Source organism: Camelus bactrianus, chromosome 5 (assembly GCF_048773025.1).
Source record: "Camelus bactrianus isolate YW-2024 breed Bactrian camel chromosome 5, ASM4877302v1, whole genome shotgun sequence".
Classification (NCBI taxonomy): Eukaryota; Metazoa; Chordata; class Mammalia; order Artiodactyla; family Camelidae; genus Camelus; species Camelus bactrianus.
In genome coordinates, this window is record NC_133543.1 from 98,669,451 (window position 1) to 98,689,116 (window position 19,666).

A 19,666-nucleotide genomic window follows, 5' to 3' on the forward strand; every position below is an offset into this window, starting at 1 on the left:
CTTCCTTTATAATAGCCAAACCTGAACCAGCCCAGATGTTCTTGCACAGGTGGAGGGTTAAAACAGGCAGGGGGTCCACTCATCCCGGACACTGCTCAGAGGCACAGAGGAGCCAACTGCTGCTGCATGTCAGGTGAATCTCCAGGGAATTAGGCTGAGTGAAAATGGCCAATCCCAAAAGATTGTATGATTCCATTTATGTAACTTACTTGAAATGACAAAATTGTAGAAACACAGGACAGGGGTTAGGGACAGAGGTCCGCGTGGTAGTAAAGGGGCCCGTGGGGTTAGAGCTGTTCAGTATCTTGACTGTGTGGTGTTTACAGGAAGCCACATGTGTGATAAGATAGTACAGAACCTATACACACGCACACACAGGAGCACATGTAAATGGGGGAGTGTGAATAGAAGGGTGAACATCTGTGCATTACACCACTGGGGAAGATAGGACAGAGCACGCAAGCCATCTCTGTGCTATTTCTCCCAACTGCATGTGAATCTCAGTTACGTTCAAAATTCAAAAGAAAGGGAACTGGGAATTCGCTAGAATGAAGACTAATCTCGGAGCAACCAACCTTTAACCTACGGCCTGGTAAAAGACACCAATTAATTAATTAAGGGCCTGCCCAGGAGTTAGTCTCCCCTGACCTTTAGCCCAAGAACTTTCCTTCTACAACAAGACTAAAGAGATAAAGGAGTGATGGGGACAACTCACAAAGGCCAGGAAGGATGCCTCCAAGCTGATATTTCTTCTGAGAGCTAGAGGATAAGCAGGGTCAGCAAGGTGAGCTGGTGAACAGCAGGCGGAGGGAGGAGGACCCAGGAAGCGCTGCCTGAGGGGAGGGAGGCTGGGGGTGGGGCTGGGCAGGGAGATGCTGGCGACCAGCGCAGGTTGGCTCAGGTGTAAGGAGGCCTGGGTGCAAGGGGTCGACCACGGTCCACTGCGGTGGGCAAGGCCAGGAGGAATGTGTTTTAAGTCTTAATTGTGGTTAAAAAAAAAAAAAGCAACACAACATAAAATTTATCATCTTAACCATTTTTAGGTGTACAGTTCAGTGGTGTTAAGTATATTCACATGTAGAGCCACAATCTCCAGAACTTTGTCACCATGCAAAACTGAAACTCTGCATCCATTAAACAAGGAATCCCCAGTCCCCTCCTCCCAGCTCCTGGCAGCCACCATCCAACTTTCTATTTCTATGCGCTTGAATAATTGAGATAACCGGTGTAAGTAGAATCACACAGTATTTGTCTCTCTCATTTTTTCAATTGAAAGGTAGTTGATTTACAATGTTGTGTTTGAGGTGTACAGCAAAGTGATTCAGATATAGGTACATATATATATATAAAACTAAAATATATATAACTGGAAAAGAATACATATATATTTATGTATTCATTTTCAGATTCTCTTCCATTATAGGTTATTACAAGATATTGAATAAAGTTCCCTGTTCTTTACAGTAGGTCCTTCTTGTTTATCTATTTTATATATAGTAGTATGTATCTGTTTATCAAAAACTACTAAATTATCCATCTCCACCTTTCCCTTTGGTAACCATAGTTTGTATTCTATGTCTGTGAATCTATTCTGTTTTGTAAATAAGCTCATTTGTATCATTTTTTGATTCCACATATAAGTGATGTCATATAATATTTATCTTTGTCTTACTTCACCTAGTATAATAATCTTTAGATCCATCCATTTTGCTGCAAATGGCATTATTTCATTCTTTTTATGGCTGAGTAGTATTCCATTGTATATACATATACCACTTCCTCTTTATTCATCTGTTGATGGACATTTAGGTTGCTTCCAATTCTTGGCTATTGTAATTAGTGGTGCCATGAACATTGGGTGCATATATCTTTTCAAATTAGAGTTTTTTCCCAGATATATGCCCAAGAGTGAGTTTGCTGCATCATATGGTAATTACACTTCTACTTTTTTAAGGAAAAGTATTTATTATTTTGTGATGGGCTTATTGCCCTGAGAATCATGTCCTCAAGTTTCATCCAACATAAAGTTTTCTACTGTATAGCAATGGAACTACATTCCATACCTTGTAGTAACCTATAATGAAAATGAATATGAAAAGGAATATGTGTATGTATATGTACGACTGAGACAGCATGCTGTACACCAGAAATTGACACAACATTGTAAACTGACTATTATTAAATAAAAAACAAAAATTAAAACAAAAGTTCATCTATGTTGTAGCATGTGCCAGAATTTCCTTCCTTTTTAAGGACAAATAATAACCTATTGTAGAGCTATATCACATTATATTCCTCCATTCGTCTGTTTCTGGACACTTGTGTTGCCTGTACCTTTGACTATAGTGAACAAGCTGCTACAAACATGGGTGTGCAAATACCTCTCATAGGTCCTGCTTTCAATTCTTTTTTATGTATACCCAGAAGTGGGACTGCTGGATTGGAGAAATGCTTTTGAAACCAACCTCGGCCCCCTGGAACCTCTTAGCTCCTTATCAGAAGCTATTACTGTGAGTGTGGGTGGCCTGCGGAAGGGACAGACTCATACCAACCAAGGGAGCAAGGTCAACTTCCTGAACAGCAGACTGGGCCCAAACCTGCCTGCCCCATATAGGCATAAACACACACAGAAACACACACGCACACACACACAGATACACGCCAATGCCTGCCCAGCCAGCCGTCAGTAACTGGAGACACAGACAATGTCCCCGCTCTGTTTTTACCACCAGTCCCACCTTTTTCCCACAGCAGGAGAACTCTGGGCCTAAGCTCCTGGGGGGTGCCTTCTAGCCCAGTGACCACCTCACCTGCCCAGGACAAGCCTGGTGAGATGCTGAGTGGGTGGCAGGGCAGCCAGGCCACCCTGTGTGTCTCTGGGCCTCCTGGCATCAGGAAGCCAAACCCAGGCCCTTGGCCCAGGCAGGGTGCTTAGAACCTCACCTTCCTCAACACCTAGACCCAAACCAGACCAAGGCTGACTTTCAGAAAACACTGAACAGGTGAGGTGAATGAAGGAGTCATGGTTCTAATACAGAACTAGGTGAGCAAAGGGTTGGGAGTGGCCCCTGTCAGGCCCTTGCAAATGCCCCTCAGGCAAAGGACACCTGACCTCTAATCCTTCCCCTCCGCTGAGGAGACAGCTGGGGACCATCCTGTGAGGGATGGACCTTTTTCAGGCCCTCTGCTCCCTCAGTCACATCCTGCCACTTCCCTTCTGGCAATATGGCTTAATATCACAGGTCAGAGGCAAAGGGGGGTGTGGTCACCTCGGGCACTGGGAGGGACATGGAGCCTTTTACAGCAGGGTTAAAGTCCTCCTCTCCTTTAAACCCAGACAGGTTGTACCGTAGCTGATACCCTGTGTCCCAGCCTTGCTCAAGATCTGGCCTCCCCAGGGTCCCAACCTTGTTGCCTCCCAATCACACAGGCATGCAGGGGGCCTGGGTGCTGCTGTTGCTGCTGGGCCTGGGGCTTCGGCTCTCCATTGGCGTCATTCCAGGTAATGAGTCCTCAAAGTCCCCACCCTCAACCCCAATCCACACACACAAGGTGCTGCCCCAAGCCTGACCCAGCCTCCAATCTCCACCTGACCAGTTGAGGAGGAGACCCCAGCCTTCTGGAACCGCCAGGCAGCCCAGGCCTTGGACGCCGCTAAGAAGCTGCAACCCATCCAGACGGCCGCCAAGAATCTCATTATCTTCTTGGGGGATGGTGAGTGTGCTAGGCTTGTCCATCCCTTGTCCTCCCCACAAACCTGGAACCCAAGGCTGCCAGCACACACTGGCCAGCTCTGGGGACTCAGGCCTGACATGTGCACCTTTAGGGATGGGAGTTCCTACAGTGACAGCCACTCGGATCCTGAAGGGACAGATGAGTGGCAAGCCAGGACCCGAGACACCCCTGGCCATGGACCAATTCCCATACCTGGCTCTGTCCAAGGTAAGGGCCTGGCGACCTCAGGGAGCTTTACCCTAGAGGGGTGGGTGTGGGGTTAGGGAGCCTGGCAGAAGGGAAGACTCCAGGAGGGCTGGGGCCTGAGTTAGGGCCCAGGGGCAGTGGGAATGGGCCCCAGGGCCTGGGTAAGTCAGGATCTGGGTGTCTACCCCAGAGCAGAGTTGAAGGCATCTCTGTCCCCAGACTTACAACGTGGACAGACAGGTGCCAGACAGTGCAGGCACGGCCACCGCCTACCTGTGTGGGGTCAAGGCCAACTACAGGACCATTGGTGTAAGTGCAGCTGCCCGCTATAACCAGTGCAACACAACACAAGGCAATGAGGTCACCTCCGTGATGAATCGGGCCAAGAAAGCAGGTGGGCTTCAGGCCAGCTTTGGGGGTGGGGGCAGACCCAGAGACCCCAGGGGCCCATCCTGACCTCTGCCACCCACAGGGAAGTCCGTGGGAATCGTGACCACCACAAGGGTGCAGCATGCCTCTCCAGCCGGCACCTACGCACACACAGTGAACCGCAACTGGTACTCAGATGCCGACCTGTCTGCTGATGCGAAGACGCAGGGCTGCCAGGACATCGCCACGCAGCTCATCAACAACATGGACATTGATGTGCGACAGGGCGGGCAAGGGGAGGGGCTGGGCAGAGGGGGAGGGACCCACACCCACCACAGTCCCAGGCAACCCACAGCCCTGGAGCCTGCCAGGGTCTCCGTGAGGTTGGGGTCAAGGTGACTCTAGGAGGTACAGATGGAGACAGGCCATCCCCATAGACCTGGTGGGGGGGCTAAGGGCTGTCTGAGGAGGGAGCAAGGGGTTAGCCAGGCCCCAAGCCCACCTGCCCTAATCTCTGTGCCCAGGTGATCCTGGGTGGAGGTCGAAAATACATGTTTCCTGAGAAGACCCCAGACCCTGAGTACCCACAGGATGCCAAACAGAATGGAGTCCGGCAGGATAAGCGAAACCTGGTGCAGGAGTGGCAGGCCAAGCACCAGGTGATGGGGGCTCACGGGTGCAGGGGTGCAGCGGGCAGGGTTGAGGGTGCAGAAATATGGGCTGAGACCTGGTTCTGCCCCTCCCAGGGTGCCCAGTATGTGTGGAACCGCACGGCACTCATGCAGGCGTCCAATGACTCCAGTGTAACACATCTCATGGGTAATGACCCCATTCACCCTCACTGTCCTCCACAGGCCTTCGGGGTCCTCAGTCGGCCAAGCATGTGTGCAGACATTTGTGCCACTGACCTTCCCCACTCCTCAGCTAGGTGGTCACCAATGAATCCCCTTTCCCGCAGGCCTCTTTGAGCCTGCAGACATGAAATATGAAGCCCAGCGAGACCTCACCAAGGACCCATCCTTGGCAGAGATGACGGAGGCAGCCCTGCGCCTGCTGAGCAGGAACCCCCTTGGCTTCTACCTCTTCGTAGAGGGTGAGTGGCAGCCCCTTACTGAGCAGAGGAGGGAAGGGGCAGTCAGGGGGGGTTTGGCATCACCCACCTTCCCCATGTCCTTCCTGCAGGAGGTCGCATTGACCACGGTCACCATGATGGCATAGCTTATATGGCACTGACGGAGGCCGTCATGTTTGACACTGCCGTTGACAAGGCCAACCAGCTCACAAGCGAAAAGGACACACTGATCCTTGTCACTGCTGACCACTCTCACGTCTTCTCTTTTGGTGGCTACACACTGCGTGGAACCTCCATTTTCGGTAAACCCAGAGATAGTGGCAGGTGCCATTCCCTAAGTTATAAGCAGAAATTGCTCGGAGCCCCTTTTCTCATCTGTTAAGTGGAGTAATAGCAACTGCCCTGCAGGCGTCTGGTGAGAACTAGACTGAAAATGAGCTCAGTGCACAGCAGGAGCTCCACACACTGTGGTTAGTGAGATCACCGCGTCCCCTCCTCCCTGCAGGACTGGCCCCCAGCAAGGCCTCTGATGGCAAGTCCTACACGTCCATCCTTTATGGCAATGGCCCTGGCTTTGCGCTCAGCGGAGGCACACGGCCCGACGTCAGTGACAGCCAGAGCGGTGAGTGAGGCGGGGTGGGGGTGGGGGGTTGCCTCGGGAGAACGGTGTCTGGAAGTTGTGGGAGTGGAGACCGCCTCCCCGCCGGTCCTGACCCCCGACCCTTTGCCCAGAGGACCCCACGTACCGGCAGCAGGCGGCCGTGCCCCTGTCCAGCGAGACCCACGGCGGCGAGGACGTGGCGGTGTTCGCGCGCGGCCCGCAGGCGCACCTGGTGCACGGCGTGCAGGAGCAGAGCTTCGTGGCGCACGTCATGGCCTTTGCCGCCTGCATCGAGCCCTACACCGACTGCAGCCTGCCGACCCCCGCCAGCCCCACCGCCGCCGCGCACCCGGGGCCGGCCATCTGCCCTCCCTCCCTGGCGCTGCTGGGCGGGGCGCTGCTGCTGCTGCTGGCGCCTTCCCTGCATTGACATCCCGCCCACCTGGACCCAGTGGTTGCTGTGAGGTCTTCTGCTCCCCGCCGCGATCCGTCCCCACGCCCCACTGGAACGGCCACCTCAGAGTCCCCACCCCTGAGTCCCATCCGAACCGCCAACCCCAGAGACCCACCTGGGCCCCTCTGCTAGAACTTCACCTCTAGGCAGTAAAGGAGGCTCAACTCTTGGACCCTCTGTGGACCTGGACCACTCTGCAAGGCTGAGGCTGTGACCTTCCTGTGACAGCAACGGCCCTCCTCCTCACTCCCTCACTCCCCCAACCTCAAGGGTCACCAGGGATTTTGTGCTGAGATGACCCGCACGCCAGGAAGGGAAGGGGCTGGGACTTCCCACTCTCTCCCTGACCCGCATAACCCTGTCTCAGGCTTTTCCACAACCCGGCCAGACAACATTCATGCCCTTCTTGGAGACCCAAGGACTTGCAGGCATCTGGAGAGGCGTGGCTTCCTGTCATCCTGGATCAACACAGTAGGCACCTTGCTGGCTAAGGAGGCTGCTCAGGTCAGAATGCCCAGGGGGCCTATGACACAAAGTCCTCTGCTGCACCTCGTGGAAACCCAGTGGTACCATTACAGACAGAAGATAGCGACACAGAAAGGAAAAGAGGTTGTCTCAAGTCACTCAGCTACGGTGATGGTGGCCCCCGCAATGCCCATTCCAGGCTGGGAGGTCCAAGGAGCAGCCATGGAGCTGTGGGTCAGGGCAGATTCTCTGCCCTCCTGGGAGGGAGAACGCAGTCATCAAATAAACTGTTATACAGTGTGATGCCAGTAGTGATATATTCTAGAAAAAAATTCTTAGTGAGTAGGGGCACAGAGTGTGTCTGTGGGAAAGGTGGGAGATAATTCGGAGCAGGAGGTCAGGGAGGGGCTGCCTGAGGAGCAGAACCCTGAGCAGAGACCCAAGGAAGTGAGAGCCTGAGCAACGCAGAAGGAACAGCAGTGCAAGGGCCCTGAGGCAGCGTCAGCAAATGCAGCTGGAGGCCAGGAGCTGGATCAGAGCTGGGGGGACTGGGGCAGGTGGAGCAGGTGAAAGCCCCTGAGGGATGAGGAGGGCTGCGGGCAGATGGGGGAGGAGGTTGAACCTTATCCAGAGTGTGGTGTGTGCTGGGAAGGCTTTGAGCAGAGACCTAACAGGACCTGACTCTGAGCACATCCTGCTGGCTACTGAGGGGAGAAGTCTGTTCTGTCTGTTTTTGATGTGCTAGGGGGATGGGTGGAGCTGAGAAACCAGAGAGGAAGTGCTGACTCCAGACATTTCTGACCTCTGTCTGAAGACATTCTGGAGCATCCACTCTAATGTAACTATACTTAGTGAGGATCTAACCCACCCAAAGGGAACATTTCAAAAAAAAAAAAAGAATTATATAAAGGTGAAGTGAGCCATGTTTCCCAATAAATTTTACAGAATGACAAAATTCTTTACACATGTACAAAGGTGGGAAAAGAGATTTTTCTTTCACTAGAAATGTTAATATGATTGAGTAAGCATCCTTATTTACTAAAATTTTGATTGAACACTGTACGACATCAATTTGAAGGCCAGGCTCACAGGGCAGTTTATTCCACCTCTGGGTTTCAGTGGCTGTCACAAAACCATGGGACTGAATGGAAGAAGGGCATCACCTGCTGGACTTAACTAAATCATCCTACTCATTTTGTAACTCCATCCACCAATTACACAAAGGCTTTTGTTAAAATGCAGCTAGTGTGTTTCTGTCTTCCCTGTGGTGAGTTAGTTGGTCTCACAAACCAAAGGGAAAGTGCTGCTTGTTTATGCTTCATAAATGGGTTCAAAACTCAGGGGAACTCTACATTTTAAAGAGGCAGATTTTAAAAACAGAATTTCTGGAATTAGTGGATTTCCTTGCACAATGTTGAACATTCTAAAACTCACAGAAACGTACAGTTTAAAAGGGTGAATTTGGTGGTATGTAAACTATGCCTAAATTTTAAAAAGCAGTTTCTGTTTCCATGTTTTTTTAAGTGTAGGCATGAAAGATTTTATCAGTGAAATACATTATTGGCCACAAAACCATGTGTCCTTCATGGACACATCATCAAGCATCAGTTTTAACATCTTTACCTGGAGGAGGCAGATGTACAGAAAGTGGTTTTTTTTCCATGCATTTTACTGGGTGCCTAAGCTGAGAGCTCTTGTCACCTCAAGAAATATCAGCACATTGGTCTTTAAGAAGGAAAGAAAGTTGGGAAGAAGGAGGGCAGGAGGACTCATGACTCTTCAATACTTTACTGTACAGATGAGTCATTCTGTGGTCAATCTGGAAAGGTTACATGGTCACCCTAATCTTATTACCTATTACCTGTATCTGTCATAAAGTTTCTCCTCTAGTGGGACAATCTTGGTTTTAGAAAGTTAACACCACTAAAGGCTCCTACAGCATTTCATGTGCTCTCCAGGTTTCCAGTTCTTTCCTGCATTGGTTTGACCATGGGTGGGCCAATGAGTGACATTTGCAGGTTTTGCTGCCTCTGCACCCTTTCCTCATCCAGAATCCTTTAAAAAAAAAGTCCTTTCTGAGTAACTGTTCCATCAATGGGTGCACTTAGACACCCTTTTCTTCACATGATGTTGCTTTTATTCAAACAAGGTATTAATTGTTGGAATGTATCTTACCTGCTATATCTTTCTTTTAGTGGCGCACACTATTTCATTATTGGACCAGAATCCAACAAATACATTAAGCTGAGATATGTAGAAACACCTGTACTTTTAGCCGACAGTATAGCAAACCTCCCACATGAGGTAATTTGGTCTAAAACTTTTTTTATTTTTCAGTCAAGAGGAGCATTTTCTCTACATCTTGCAACAGTATTTCCTGACAAAGATACAGCTTTTGGTTTGTCAACTGATTATTTCCTTTTTTTTTTGACAGAACAGTTTCTGTTCATTGTTTCCGGCATTTTTTTACGCAGCAGACAGAATAAGTGTGTGCCTGGTGGTGGGTGTTTTTTGTCTTATGCTATTATGCAAGAAACTTTAAAAGAGCCTTCCAAGTATTTATCATTGCTCAGGGAAATATCAAAAAGAAATGGGTGCAACAGCACATAACTAACCATCACTGCGGAACATCTGCGGGCGTTTGTCTTCATGTTCTGAAAGCTCAGTCTGTAAAGTTCTTGCCAATCAGGAGGGTTTCATGCTGTTCTCGACTAACACCTCAAGGTGCCCAGAGCAAGCTCCACCGATGACCATGGAGGTGAGGGTGCTTCAAACATTTGGTGCTGTTTAATTTTCTACATTTGGGGCTAACTTCTCATCAGGTCTGTACCACAGGCGATGAGGAGTATGTGTCAGGAGGGAGGAGGTGTCAGAGCTGTCACTTCTGGGGTTGTCCCCCTGGTGTGAGTTACAGGTATCATTTGCCGTTTCTATGTGGGAATATTCTGTAAGCCACCTGACTTTTGGGGAGGATTCGTTTGTTTAAAACTAGATCATATAAATCTACTTAGCTCGACACACCAAACTACAAGGTCTCACTGAGTGCACTGGAAGTGAGCAGCTGGGGAGGAGGCGCTGAGTTGGTCCCTTGTCTGCAGCTCTCTCTCTTTCCCAGGACACCTGAGAACCGTGGTGGGGGGGTTGTGTCCAGTTGACAGGGCCGTCGACAAAAATTAATCAATAGTGATCTAAGGAAGAAATAGAGAATTTTACTCATGCCAATCTAAGGATTTATAACCTGGGACAGTCTTTCAGAAAACACCAAGGACTGTTCATACACATTTTTGAGATAAAAGATCATACATTAAAATGGCACATTGGCATTTTAGACAAAGTTCAGCAAAGATACACAGGCCAGATAAGCACATACAAAGTCAGCAACATGTCACTATGACCCCTTAAAGGAAGTGGAAAGAAATCTAATCTTCTAAGGAGTTATATTGCTCCTGTCAGAAGAAGAAGAAAACAGTGATTTCTAAGGCGGAGCAGACATTCCCACCTTTGAGAAGCTCTGCTTTATGTATAACGCAGGTGCACACTGCCCATTAGGGAGGGCCCCACAGGGGCAGGGAGTACGTTAGGCTTAAATTTTCTTGTCCTGCCTCAATACATAAATTTTATTCCATCAAGAGGAAGGCGCCAGCTTGGAACTAGATATTTAGTAGAAAGCGGGCAGACTGCCCCGGGTTGTGGCAAGGCTGCAAATGAGATAAAGCATGGGAGAGCCTAGCACACAGTAGGCACTCTGGAAGGCCCGGTGACCCTCTAATGAACCCCCTGAGATCCAGATGGGAGACCAGGATGCTGGGGCCCCAGACAGCACTCTTAGGCCAAACAGCTCCCTGGGACCATGGGTGCCTTGCTCCCTGCAGTGTTCAGACTGGGGCCTGGGTGGCGCCACAGGTTCAGTCCCATGCAGACCTGGAGCCCCCACCCCCACCCCACCATCTCATGGAGCCCCTTGGGCCCCATCCCTGCACCAAGCCCAGCATGGCTGCTTGACAGACACAGGATGCTTCACGACGAGTTAAAACAGATGCACTGCCTCTGAGGACGCCTCAGAAGGGATGCCAGATGGACCCTTGTCCTGACCTTGTGGCTGTTGGTACCATCTGATACTGCTACCCCCACCCCCCAGGTTTCAGAAACAGGTCTCCCCACCTGGTCTGCCTCTGCCTGACAGGCTGCTGCCCCTTTGAGGATGCTCCTCTAATCCGTGCCTCCTGGGTGGGGGCCTCCAGGAAGCTGCGTGGTATTTGAAATTGCACCTGCTGATCTAAGGTGACCCCAGGGCCTGCTTACTCCAGCTGAGCAGAGCTTCAGAGTTCGCTCTGTGTACACCACCAGGCCGCAGCCCAGAGTCCCCTTGATATGACCTTGTCACCAAGGGTGCCCAATCTGTGCCAATGAGCTTGGCTCTCACCCAGGAACCAGTGCTGTGTCTCCCAGATGCCCTTCAAGGAGGAAATAGCCGCCTCTCTGTCCCAAATGGTGAAGCCATCATCCACCCTTAATAGGAGGTCATCCAGGCCCTGATGCCCTGTCCTGGCCCTTTCTTAGCTCATCAGATTTGCAAGTTCTTCATTATCAGCCAGCATGGCACCCGCTCTGCTCCTCAGCCCTTCCTGGGTCCTCAGGTGGGAGGGAAATAACTGCCTTCAGACCTCTCCACACAGACCTCAGTTAGCAGCCCCTGGGAAGGGTTAGTCCCCTAAGATGGTATGAGAGTTTTTTTTATTATTATTTATGCAACGTGTAGACAAGGAGATGTTGCTTAACAGCACCATTTGACAGTGGCTTGGGTACCTGAGCTGCCTGCTGCCCAATGAATCAGGCTGAGCCGCTGCCAGGGGCTCCCAGATCTGGGCTCAGCTGAGGTCTGGGGAGCCAGGTGCCTCCTCATTCCCCTCTGACATATGAGCTCATGCTGGACAGCTGCCCAGCCCACAGGGGTCACTCAAAGGACTGGTCCTGAGGGATGAACAGTGTGTCCCCGAAGTCCCCTGCAGTGGGTCCCTCCCTCTGTGGGGAGGCAAGGAGGGCAGGAGGAGGAGGCATCCATGGGCAGGGAGGAGGCTGGCTTATGTCCTGGACAGCAGACCACACAGGAGAAGGGCGAACTGAGCTGGTGACAAGGGTAAAATGAAGGACCTCCCCCTACTGGTGCGGGGACCATGGCCAGTGGAACCTGTGGATGCAGGCCTCAAAGGTGGGCTGTAAATGAGTGAGGGCTGAGAACCCCCCAGCCAAGCCAATGAGAAGGAGGCCTCCAAATGAGCCACAACCCATGTCACCTGAACTGCATTTCAAAATAGGCTGGTGTTGGGCTGGAGGGGATACTGTCTGCAGGGACAGAAGCCTGGGATCCTCTTGGACCACACAAAGCAGGGACCCCACCAGGACACAGGAGTGGAGGCCAGTTCATGTGAGGCTCTGCAGGGAAGTCCATGCCAGGGTGTAACCAACTTTCCCCAAAGGGAGGGGGCCTTGGGACCAGGGAGTCCCCACCTCTGGTGATTTTCCCGGTGAGGTTGGTGACCCTGCTGCTGCTGCTGCAGACAGCTGCTCTGCTCAGACTCGGGCATTGCCCAGATCCTGTTCAGTGATGTGCCCTCCAAATTCGAGTCCAATCTCCTACACAGGCTGTGGGGTGTGGGAGGGGCTGCTGGATCTCGCCCTGCCGGCTGCCCTGTCCTGTCCTGCTGCAAGGTGGCCCCAGGGGCAGCCTCGGGGTCCAGTGTTCAGCCTCTGGACAGGCCTGGGGCTGGCAGGGAGAGGGGAAATTGCTCTTTTTATTAAGTGAAGAGAAAGTGGGTTTCTCAAGCCAATTTAGGGGAGGGGTGAGGCACCCAGAAAGGGAAAAAAGAGAGGAGGGAGGGAAAGGGGCGCCCCAGCTCCCCAGGCCTTCAGTACAGTCTGTGACTCCACCTGGTCCCTGGGGAGGGAAGGAATTGGGGTGCTTCCCAGCATGGGGGGATGGGGATGGGAAAGGGCCAGCCTTCGCTAGGGGCATGAGGAGGAACCCACCTGAGTACCCGCCCCAGGGGCATTTGCAAAGAAGGCCCTGGGGCTTCCCAACACATCAGGACTGGGGCTCAAGCCATTTACAGATATGGCATCTAGGGCTCCTCACAAGCTGGGGCACTTGGGGCCCCCAGGGCACTGGGCATCAGGGTTGGCACAGAAGCAACTGCATGGGTGGCAGAAACTTGAACCTGGCCTCCACTGAATTGGTTAGAAAGACTTAGGAGTCAGGGTTGCTTGGTGGCACCAGACACCCTGGCCCCTTCCTGGTTACCCCAGAAATCTCAGGGCTGCCGACATCCACACCTGCTCTGGGACGCCAGGCAGGGAAGTTTGGCACAAGCCCACCTCTCCAGCTGGCTTTGATTTCTCCCTGAATCTGTACAGAGTGAGCACCCACAGGGCCCCTGGGCTGAGGCCACCCCAGCATCCTTGGCCCTGAGGACTCAGAGGGGGGCCCTCACTGCTGAGGAAGCAGCTGTGCAGTCCTGGGAGGGGGAGGGATTGCATCCAATCACAGCAGACAGGCCCACCCCTCACACACAACCCTGGGTCTCCCAGTGATGCTCCAGGGGCCTGGAGAGGGTGAGAGGGTGAGTCACTTGCCAAGGTCACCCAGCAGTGACCCCTGGGCACAAGGCTCAGTCTCAAAACTGTGGATATCAGAACCATGAGGCCCTGTGAACGTGGGCACACAGGTGGATGCCTGGAAGCTTGATCACAATTGTAAACCATCCCCGAGCTCCTTTATTTCCCTGCAGTTGAATGCTTAGTGGAGGATTGCTTTCTGTCATCCCGATGAGCTGTGCTCAGAAGATGCCTGCTGTGTGGGTGAGCTGCCTGGGGACGGATGGAGCCAGACCTACAACAACCTGCCTGTGTTTTCTTCTAGAATCACTGCACCACTGAGAGGGCCTTCACCACTGGGCTCATGGCCCCTTACCCAACACAAGGGAAACTGAGGCCAAGTGGGCAGCTGTGCTCAGCTGGGTCAACTCTTCCTCCCAGCATGTCAGCAGATCCTCAGGGCGCTTGAGCATACAGGACCTAGCAGATGAGGAGTTGTACATGGAGCTAACATCTCACCAGAAGTCATCATACTCTGACACTGTGATGGGGATGGAGGTCAAAGTTGATCCAGCCCTGCCCAAGGCTTCCCGCCCCCAGCCCACAGCAGTCTCCCTGCTCACATTGGACAGCTGCTGCTCCAGCTGCAGGATCTCCCGGGCCTTCTGCTCCACAGCCTCGGCACCCAATAGGCTGAGCAGGCGCTCCATGAACACCCGGTAGGCTGCCAGGATCTGCACCAGGAGTGGGCATACCAAGGGTGGGGACCAGTTTCAGGCCCTGTTCTATGCCTCCTGGAGCCCTGGGCCTTCCCTCAACCCCATCCCATGCTCCCACACCTTCTCGCTCTCCTCATCCTGAGCTAAGTACAAGGTCCTCTCTGGCAGAGTGAGCCCACCCTGGTCAATCTGGAGAGAAAGATGGGGGTCAGGGGTCAGCACTCCCAGTTTCTGCAAACAGACTGAATTCCCACCCAAAGCCCACACAGGGGACATATCAGACATCAATTGTCACGAGCCCCAGGAGCACAAAAACAATAGCCCCTCCCTCAATCCAAAGAAATTGGTCTAAGCCAGACCCCTGACCAGTCTAGCCTGGAGACTGAGTTGGGGGGCACCCCCACCCCAATCTTTACTCTTGTAAGCCTTCACTTTCCCCACCTCTGATGGGCACTCCCAGCCACACTGACAGTTGCCTCCTCAAAATTCTTGCCGGCCCCAGGCCTGTCACCCCAGCCCATCAGTACACCGCTCTCTCCAGGCCCTCGCTGGCAGCCAGCAGGATGGGAACTGTCTCCCCTTAACACAGCAATTACTCCAGGGAAATTTCTTGCATCTTCCTCTTGTGCTCTGCCCCTGAGCACTCCCCTCCACTTCTCTCCCTTCCCCATCTCTCTCCTCTTCTGCTCTGGTCTCCTTGGCAACAGGAGGGGGTAGGGGAGGGGCGTGCATGCAAGGCTGAGATACTCAGGTTCCTGTTCGCTGGCAGGGTGCCTGGCAGTGGGGTAGGGGGCTTGCGCACTCATGCAGTTGATACAACCGGAGGAGTTTCTGTTGTCCAGACCGACGGTGAGTCAGAAGAGTGCTGCTAGTTGAGGCTCCAGTGTGCAGCCGCCCCTGAGCGCTCTGCCTCACTACCCAGGTCCCAATCCCCGCAGAACTCAATGACCTCCAGCAGGCACTACGGATCTCGCGCGTGTCTGGGTAGGAGCAGAAGGTGCGCACCTTGCGTTTGGCCGCTCCAGCAGATGCTGCAGGGGCTTCTGGTTCTGCTGGTCCACGTCCATGATGGTGTTTTGGACGAGCTTGTCGACTGGGATGGCACGGTGCCGCAGCCAGCCACCGAGCACTGGTCCAGGTTGGTGACCGAGAAGCGGGTGACACACGAAAGCCTTGTGCTCCGGACAGCCCCCAGAGCAGGCAGCATCTCCCGCGGCTCCCAAGCCCAGGTACTTGAGCGGCAGCATGGCAGCCAGAATGGCACAGAGGCCCACGGTGAACAGCAGCCTGGCAGCAGACACACTTCTCTTCGGTTCCAGCGCGGCGGTGTGGCTCCCGCCCTGGTGGCACCGGGCCTGGCACCCAGCCGGTGGGCAGCGAGGTCTCCCGTGCCCCCTTTTCCCTACTGCACTGGCTCAAGTGCCTGACATCCCAGAACTCGTGTACTACGCTGTTAAGGAATACAGGCTGGTACCTCCAAGAAGCCTTTGGCGATCTCCACTACCTGACACTCCAGGTCGCCAGGCTCCTAGTCAGCCTCCGCGTGGCCACCCAGCCCCAACTTCAGGGAAAGTTAGACACAGGATAACAGAGGTACTGGGTCGGACGTGGCCCACAAGCATGCGGAGGAAGGGCACTGGACTAGGTGGAAAGGATGGAGGCCACCTTGAGTCCCCCAGCGAGTGAGCCTGGGGTCTGGCCTCCCCTACCCACTCGGAGATGAGGGAGGGGAAGGCTCAGGGAAACAGCCTTTCCTCTCAGGCCTCCTGGCGCACAGATGCCCCCTGCAGGTTTGGGAGGCCCCTGAAATAAAGCACTGGGACTCCCGGCCCGAGGCCTGGCACATAGCAGGCCTTCGATGAAAGACTGTTTCTCCTCTCTCTGTGTCTTGTCCACGACCTGCTCCAGCCAAGGCCAGGTGAAAGAGAAGGCTGGGACGGGTGTGGTCAGCCGCGCCTCTGTGCCAACCCCGAATCCGCCTTCGGCTTTCTGCACTGGAACTAGTCACTCAAGAAAGCGGCAGAAGAACCAAACTTTGTCCTCGCGGGTGCCCGCAGAGCCATCGCAGCCCTATCTTCTCTGTTTAATGGCCAGAACGCCCACCAGCCCCTTTCCAAGCGGCCCGCACCGGCGCGCGCAGTGCAGCGCAGGATCAGGGAAAACACGGCCCTAAAGAACCCGGATCCGGTTCCGTCCCCCGTCCTCGCCCCGGGCCACTCCCGGCTTCAACACGTTCTCCCGGGAACCCAAACTTGCACAGTTTCCCCCCGGCCCGGAGCAACCTGTCCCCGCACTCCCTGAGCCCTGTGCGGGGAGCCTCTGGTGCAGCGCCGCGCAGTCCGCGGGGCTGCAGAGCCCAGCCCGGCAGTCCAGCCGGAGCCGGAGCTTCGAGGACTCAGAGAAGCCTGGGGACTCTGCACTGCGGCGGGGGCGACGGCGGAGGTGGATGATGGTGGCCGCGGCAGCAGTCTCAGGTGCCACTTACCGCTTGGCAGGTGCGCGCCCAGGTGAAGCGGAAACAGCAGATCTAGCCTGAGAGGGCAGGAGCAGGGCAGGCTGCGGTTCAACCTGCGCGCACCGCCTTCTCTGTCGCTGTCTTTCCTTGGGCCAACCTTCGATCCTGAAGGAGGGGGCGGCTCCACACTCCTCCACATGTCCCCAGTGCCCCCTCTTTCTCCTGCCTCCATCCCAGCGACCTGTCAGCTCGATGGCAGCTCAGGACTGGGACTGTGGCTGTGGGAACACATTCCCGAGGGTCTGGCACAGGCTTTGGGATCGGAGATTCTGGGTTTCTCATCCCAGGAGGAGTGAGGGCACGCCAGGTACTCCCCGGAAAGGGTCCCCCGCAATCCAACGCCCCCTACTCAGGGATGCCTACCAGCCAGCCAGAAAGGAGCTCCAGCTGAAGATGACGAGGCTAGTGGGTCATCCCAGCTGCTCCCACAGAAATGGAGCACTACCCAGGGAGGACTCCCGAAAGGCTGGGGTGTGCTGATAGTGCTTGTACCACCTGGCACAGCACCTGCAGCAGAGCAGGCTTCAATAAGGGGGTTTCCTGGTCCCCCTCCTTTAGCTCCTGCCCATGCCCAGCCATCCTCCACAGACGCCTGGGGTTTTGCTTGATTGTCCTCCCTTCACGCCACCCCTGGTGGAGGAAGAGCCTGAGAGGCTGCTGCAAGAAAGGGCCACAGGGCTGAGACTGAGCGCCTCCCCCAAAACTTGGCTGGCCTGGGTCCCCACTGCTCTGGAAGCCCCTGGGGAAGGAAACGACTGGAGAGAAATGAAAGAGCCCACCCTGCAGGAACCAGGGAGGGAGGGAGTCCACCTGCTTGGCACAGCAGCCCCAGTGCTCCAATGGGCTGTTGGGCTTCAGGACCTTCGTATTTAGGCTGGTGGGAGAACAGGCCAGGCAGGGGGGCTAGGAATTTATTCACCCAACTCCTTCTCCTGGTTCAACTTGCTTTTTTAATGTGGGACCTCCCTCCCATGACTCCCAGCCCCTGGGCACAGGGCCTACTTCTCCCTGGCTCACTCACCACTGCACTCACAGAGACCTCAGGGCTTCCTGGATGAATGATACTGTTTCTGGAGTCTCTGCCCTCCCCACCTGCCTAACCCACCCTCTACTTCTGGTGTCCCTAGCAGGGAACCCCACAAAGCACCGGCACTCCCAATCATGGTGGCTCCAGCTTGCAGGACTGGCCTACATTACATTAGAGACAGCACAAGACTGCCCTGGAGCCCCATCTGATAAGGACCACAACAAAACAGGGACTAAAAGACCCATCACTCTGTTCCCTCCCCTGGTGGGCCTGGGGACAGTATCGGGCCTGATGAGCTGCCCCAGGGAGGGGACAAGGTGATGGCCAGGGGTGGGCACCTCTACCCCAATTCTGCCTGTCCCTTGTGTGTCCATACATTCACCTCTAAGCCACCTTCTGGATACTCTTTGCCTCCACCTCTGACCATCTCACGGTCCTCCTTTGACCCAAGTGTTCTTTTTGAGTCTAATTCTACCCAGGGGAGGTGGGATTATGTAAAATGTGGTGATTCCATAAAGGAGGAGAGGGAGGGAAGGGAGGTGGAAAAGTGGCTCTTAGTGGTTTTAATCTGCATTTTTCCCTTAAAGTTTTGTCTCCAGGAGGATAATTTTCCAGACTTTTCAGGCCCTGATTGGTATCATTTCTCCAGCAACGACAGCTTTTATTTTCCCTGAAATGAATGCCATGAAATTTCCAAGAAATGTAAAAATGGATATTGTCTCAGGGAGCTGACTCTCTTCTGACAGAAAGGCACAAAGGCAAACCTGCTTCCCCAGGGACTCTGCTGCTCCAGCCACTGGAGGGTGGGGAGCCAGGCCCTCAGCTCCCCCTCCTCCCTCCTCCCTCCTCCCTCCCAGGTCGGCTGTAGGACCCCCTCCTGGCCATCCCTCTCCCAGAGTCTCAGCTGGCATTGACCTGTTCCTCTGCCTCCCCATTCCTGGCCAGGCCATCCTGTCTGCCTGCCTTGCTCCATCTGGCCTCTCTGTACAGCACCTCATCCTCCACACCCAGCCCCAGAGGCTCCCCCAGGGCTGAGCACAGCAACCAGGGCTCACAGGAGGTGACTGAGGACTGGGCCCATGACCACTCAGTCCCAGTCCCCCCAGCACCACCCACCAATAAGGGTGACCAGGCCCCGCCTCCTGTGCTCTACTGTCCCTTCTCAGAAAGGGCAGCTGAGTGGAGGTGAGTGGAGGACACTGAACATCTGGCCTGTAGCCCCCTCAGTCTTTTTGAGGGTCCTAGGGTGCCCCTCCCATTGTCAAAATGACTCCCTGAGGAGCAAGAGAATGAGAGGACCCAGCCCAGCCCTGAGGAGGCATGGATGCCCAGTTTGGGGTGGGAGGGAGCATGGGAACATTGATGGAACTGGCTGGAGAGAGAAGGGGTGTGGTCCAAGGGGCAGAGGTGAGGGGACCCTCTGCCTCTTCCCTTTCCAGATCCCACCCATGCTGTGTGGGGCATCACTGAGTCTGGATTCTGGGGAAGGGGTGCAGAGCAACCCACTGTATGGGGACAGGAGTCCATACACTGATGACTTGCATGCATTCAGCTTCCACCAAGTGAGCTGCTAAATGCTTCACTTCATAGGCGGGCTGCCTGCCTGAAGCCATCCTGGCCCTACCTGGAGCCCAGGGAGATCAGAAATGCATATATAAATATATTCTTGTTTTAAAAGACTTAAAAACACAAATGTGTCGGGCGTAAAAGCCCTATTGCACAACGCTTCCCTCTGCCATCACTCCCCAAGGTAAAGTAATCTTTGTGACAATTTTTAAGGCTCATGCTGACATTGCTTTATTTTTTTAAATGAGTGGGTCACCAGGAGATGTGTGATTTAGTGCCCTGTACCCACAGGCCTCCACCAGCCTCTCCCACACAGAAGTCCCCATTGTCTCCATCCCCAACCCAGGGACACAGGTGGTCTTGCCC

At 53.9% G+C, this 19,666-nt stretch overlaps 1 protein-coding gene across 1 annotated transcript; it reads left to right on the forward strand.

Annotated features, from left to right (window-relative positions):
* The first annotated feature begins 3,336 nt into the window (after positions 1-3,336).
* Positions 3,337-7,185, forward strand: LOC105063632 (intestinal-type alkaline phosphatase-like). Its single transcript, XM_074364492.1, has 11 exons — positions 3,337-3,502; positions 3,598-3,714; positions 3,827-3,942; positions 4,141-4,315; positions 4,394-4,566; positions 4,815-4,949; positions 5,037-5,109; positions 5,249-5,383; positions 5,473-5,664; positions 5,868-5,984; positions 6,095-7,185. The coding sequence occupies exons 1-11, from the start codon at positions 3,433-3,435 to the stop codon at positions 6,391-6,393; spliced, it is 1,602 nt and encodes a 533-aa protein (XP_074220593.1). The 5' UTR covers positions 3,337-3,432; the 3' UTR covers positions 6,394-7,185.
* Positions 7,186-19,666: the final 12,481 nt, after the last annotated feature.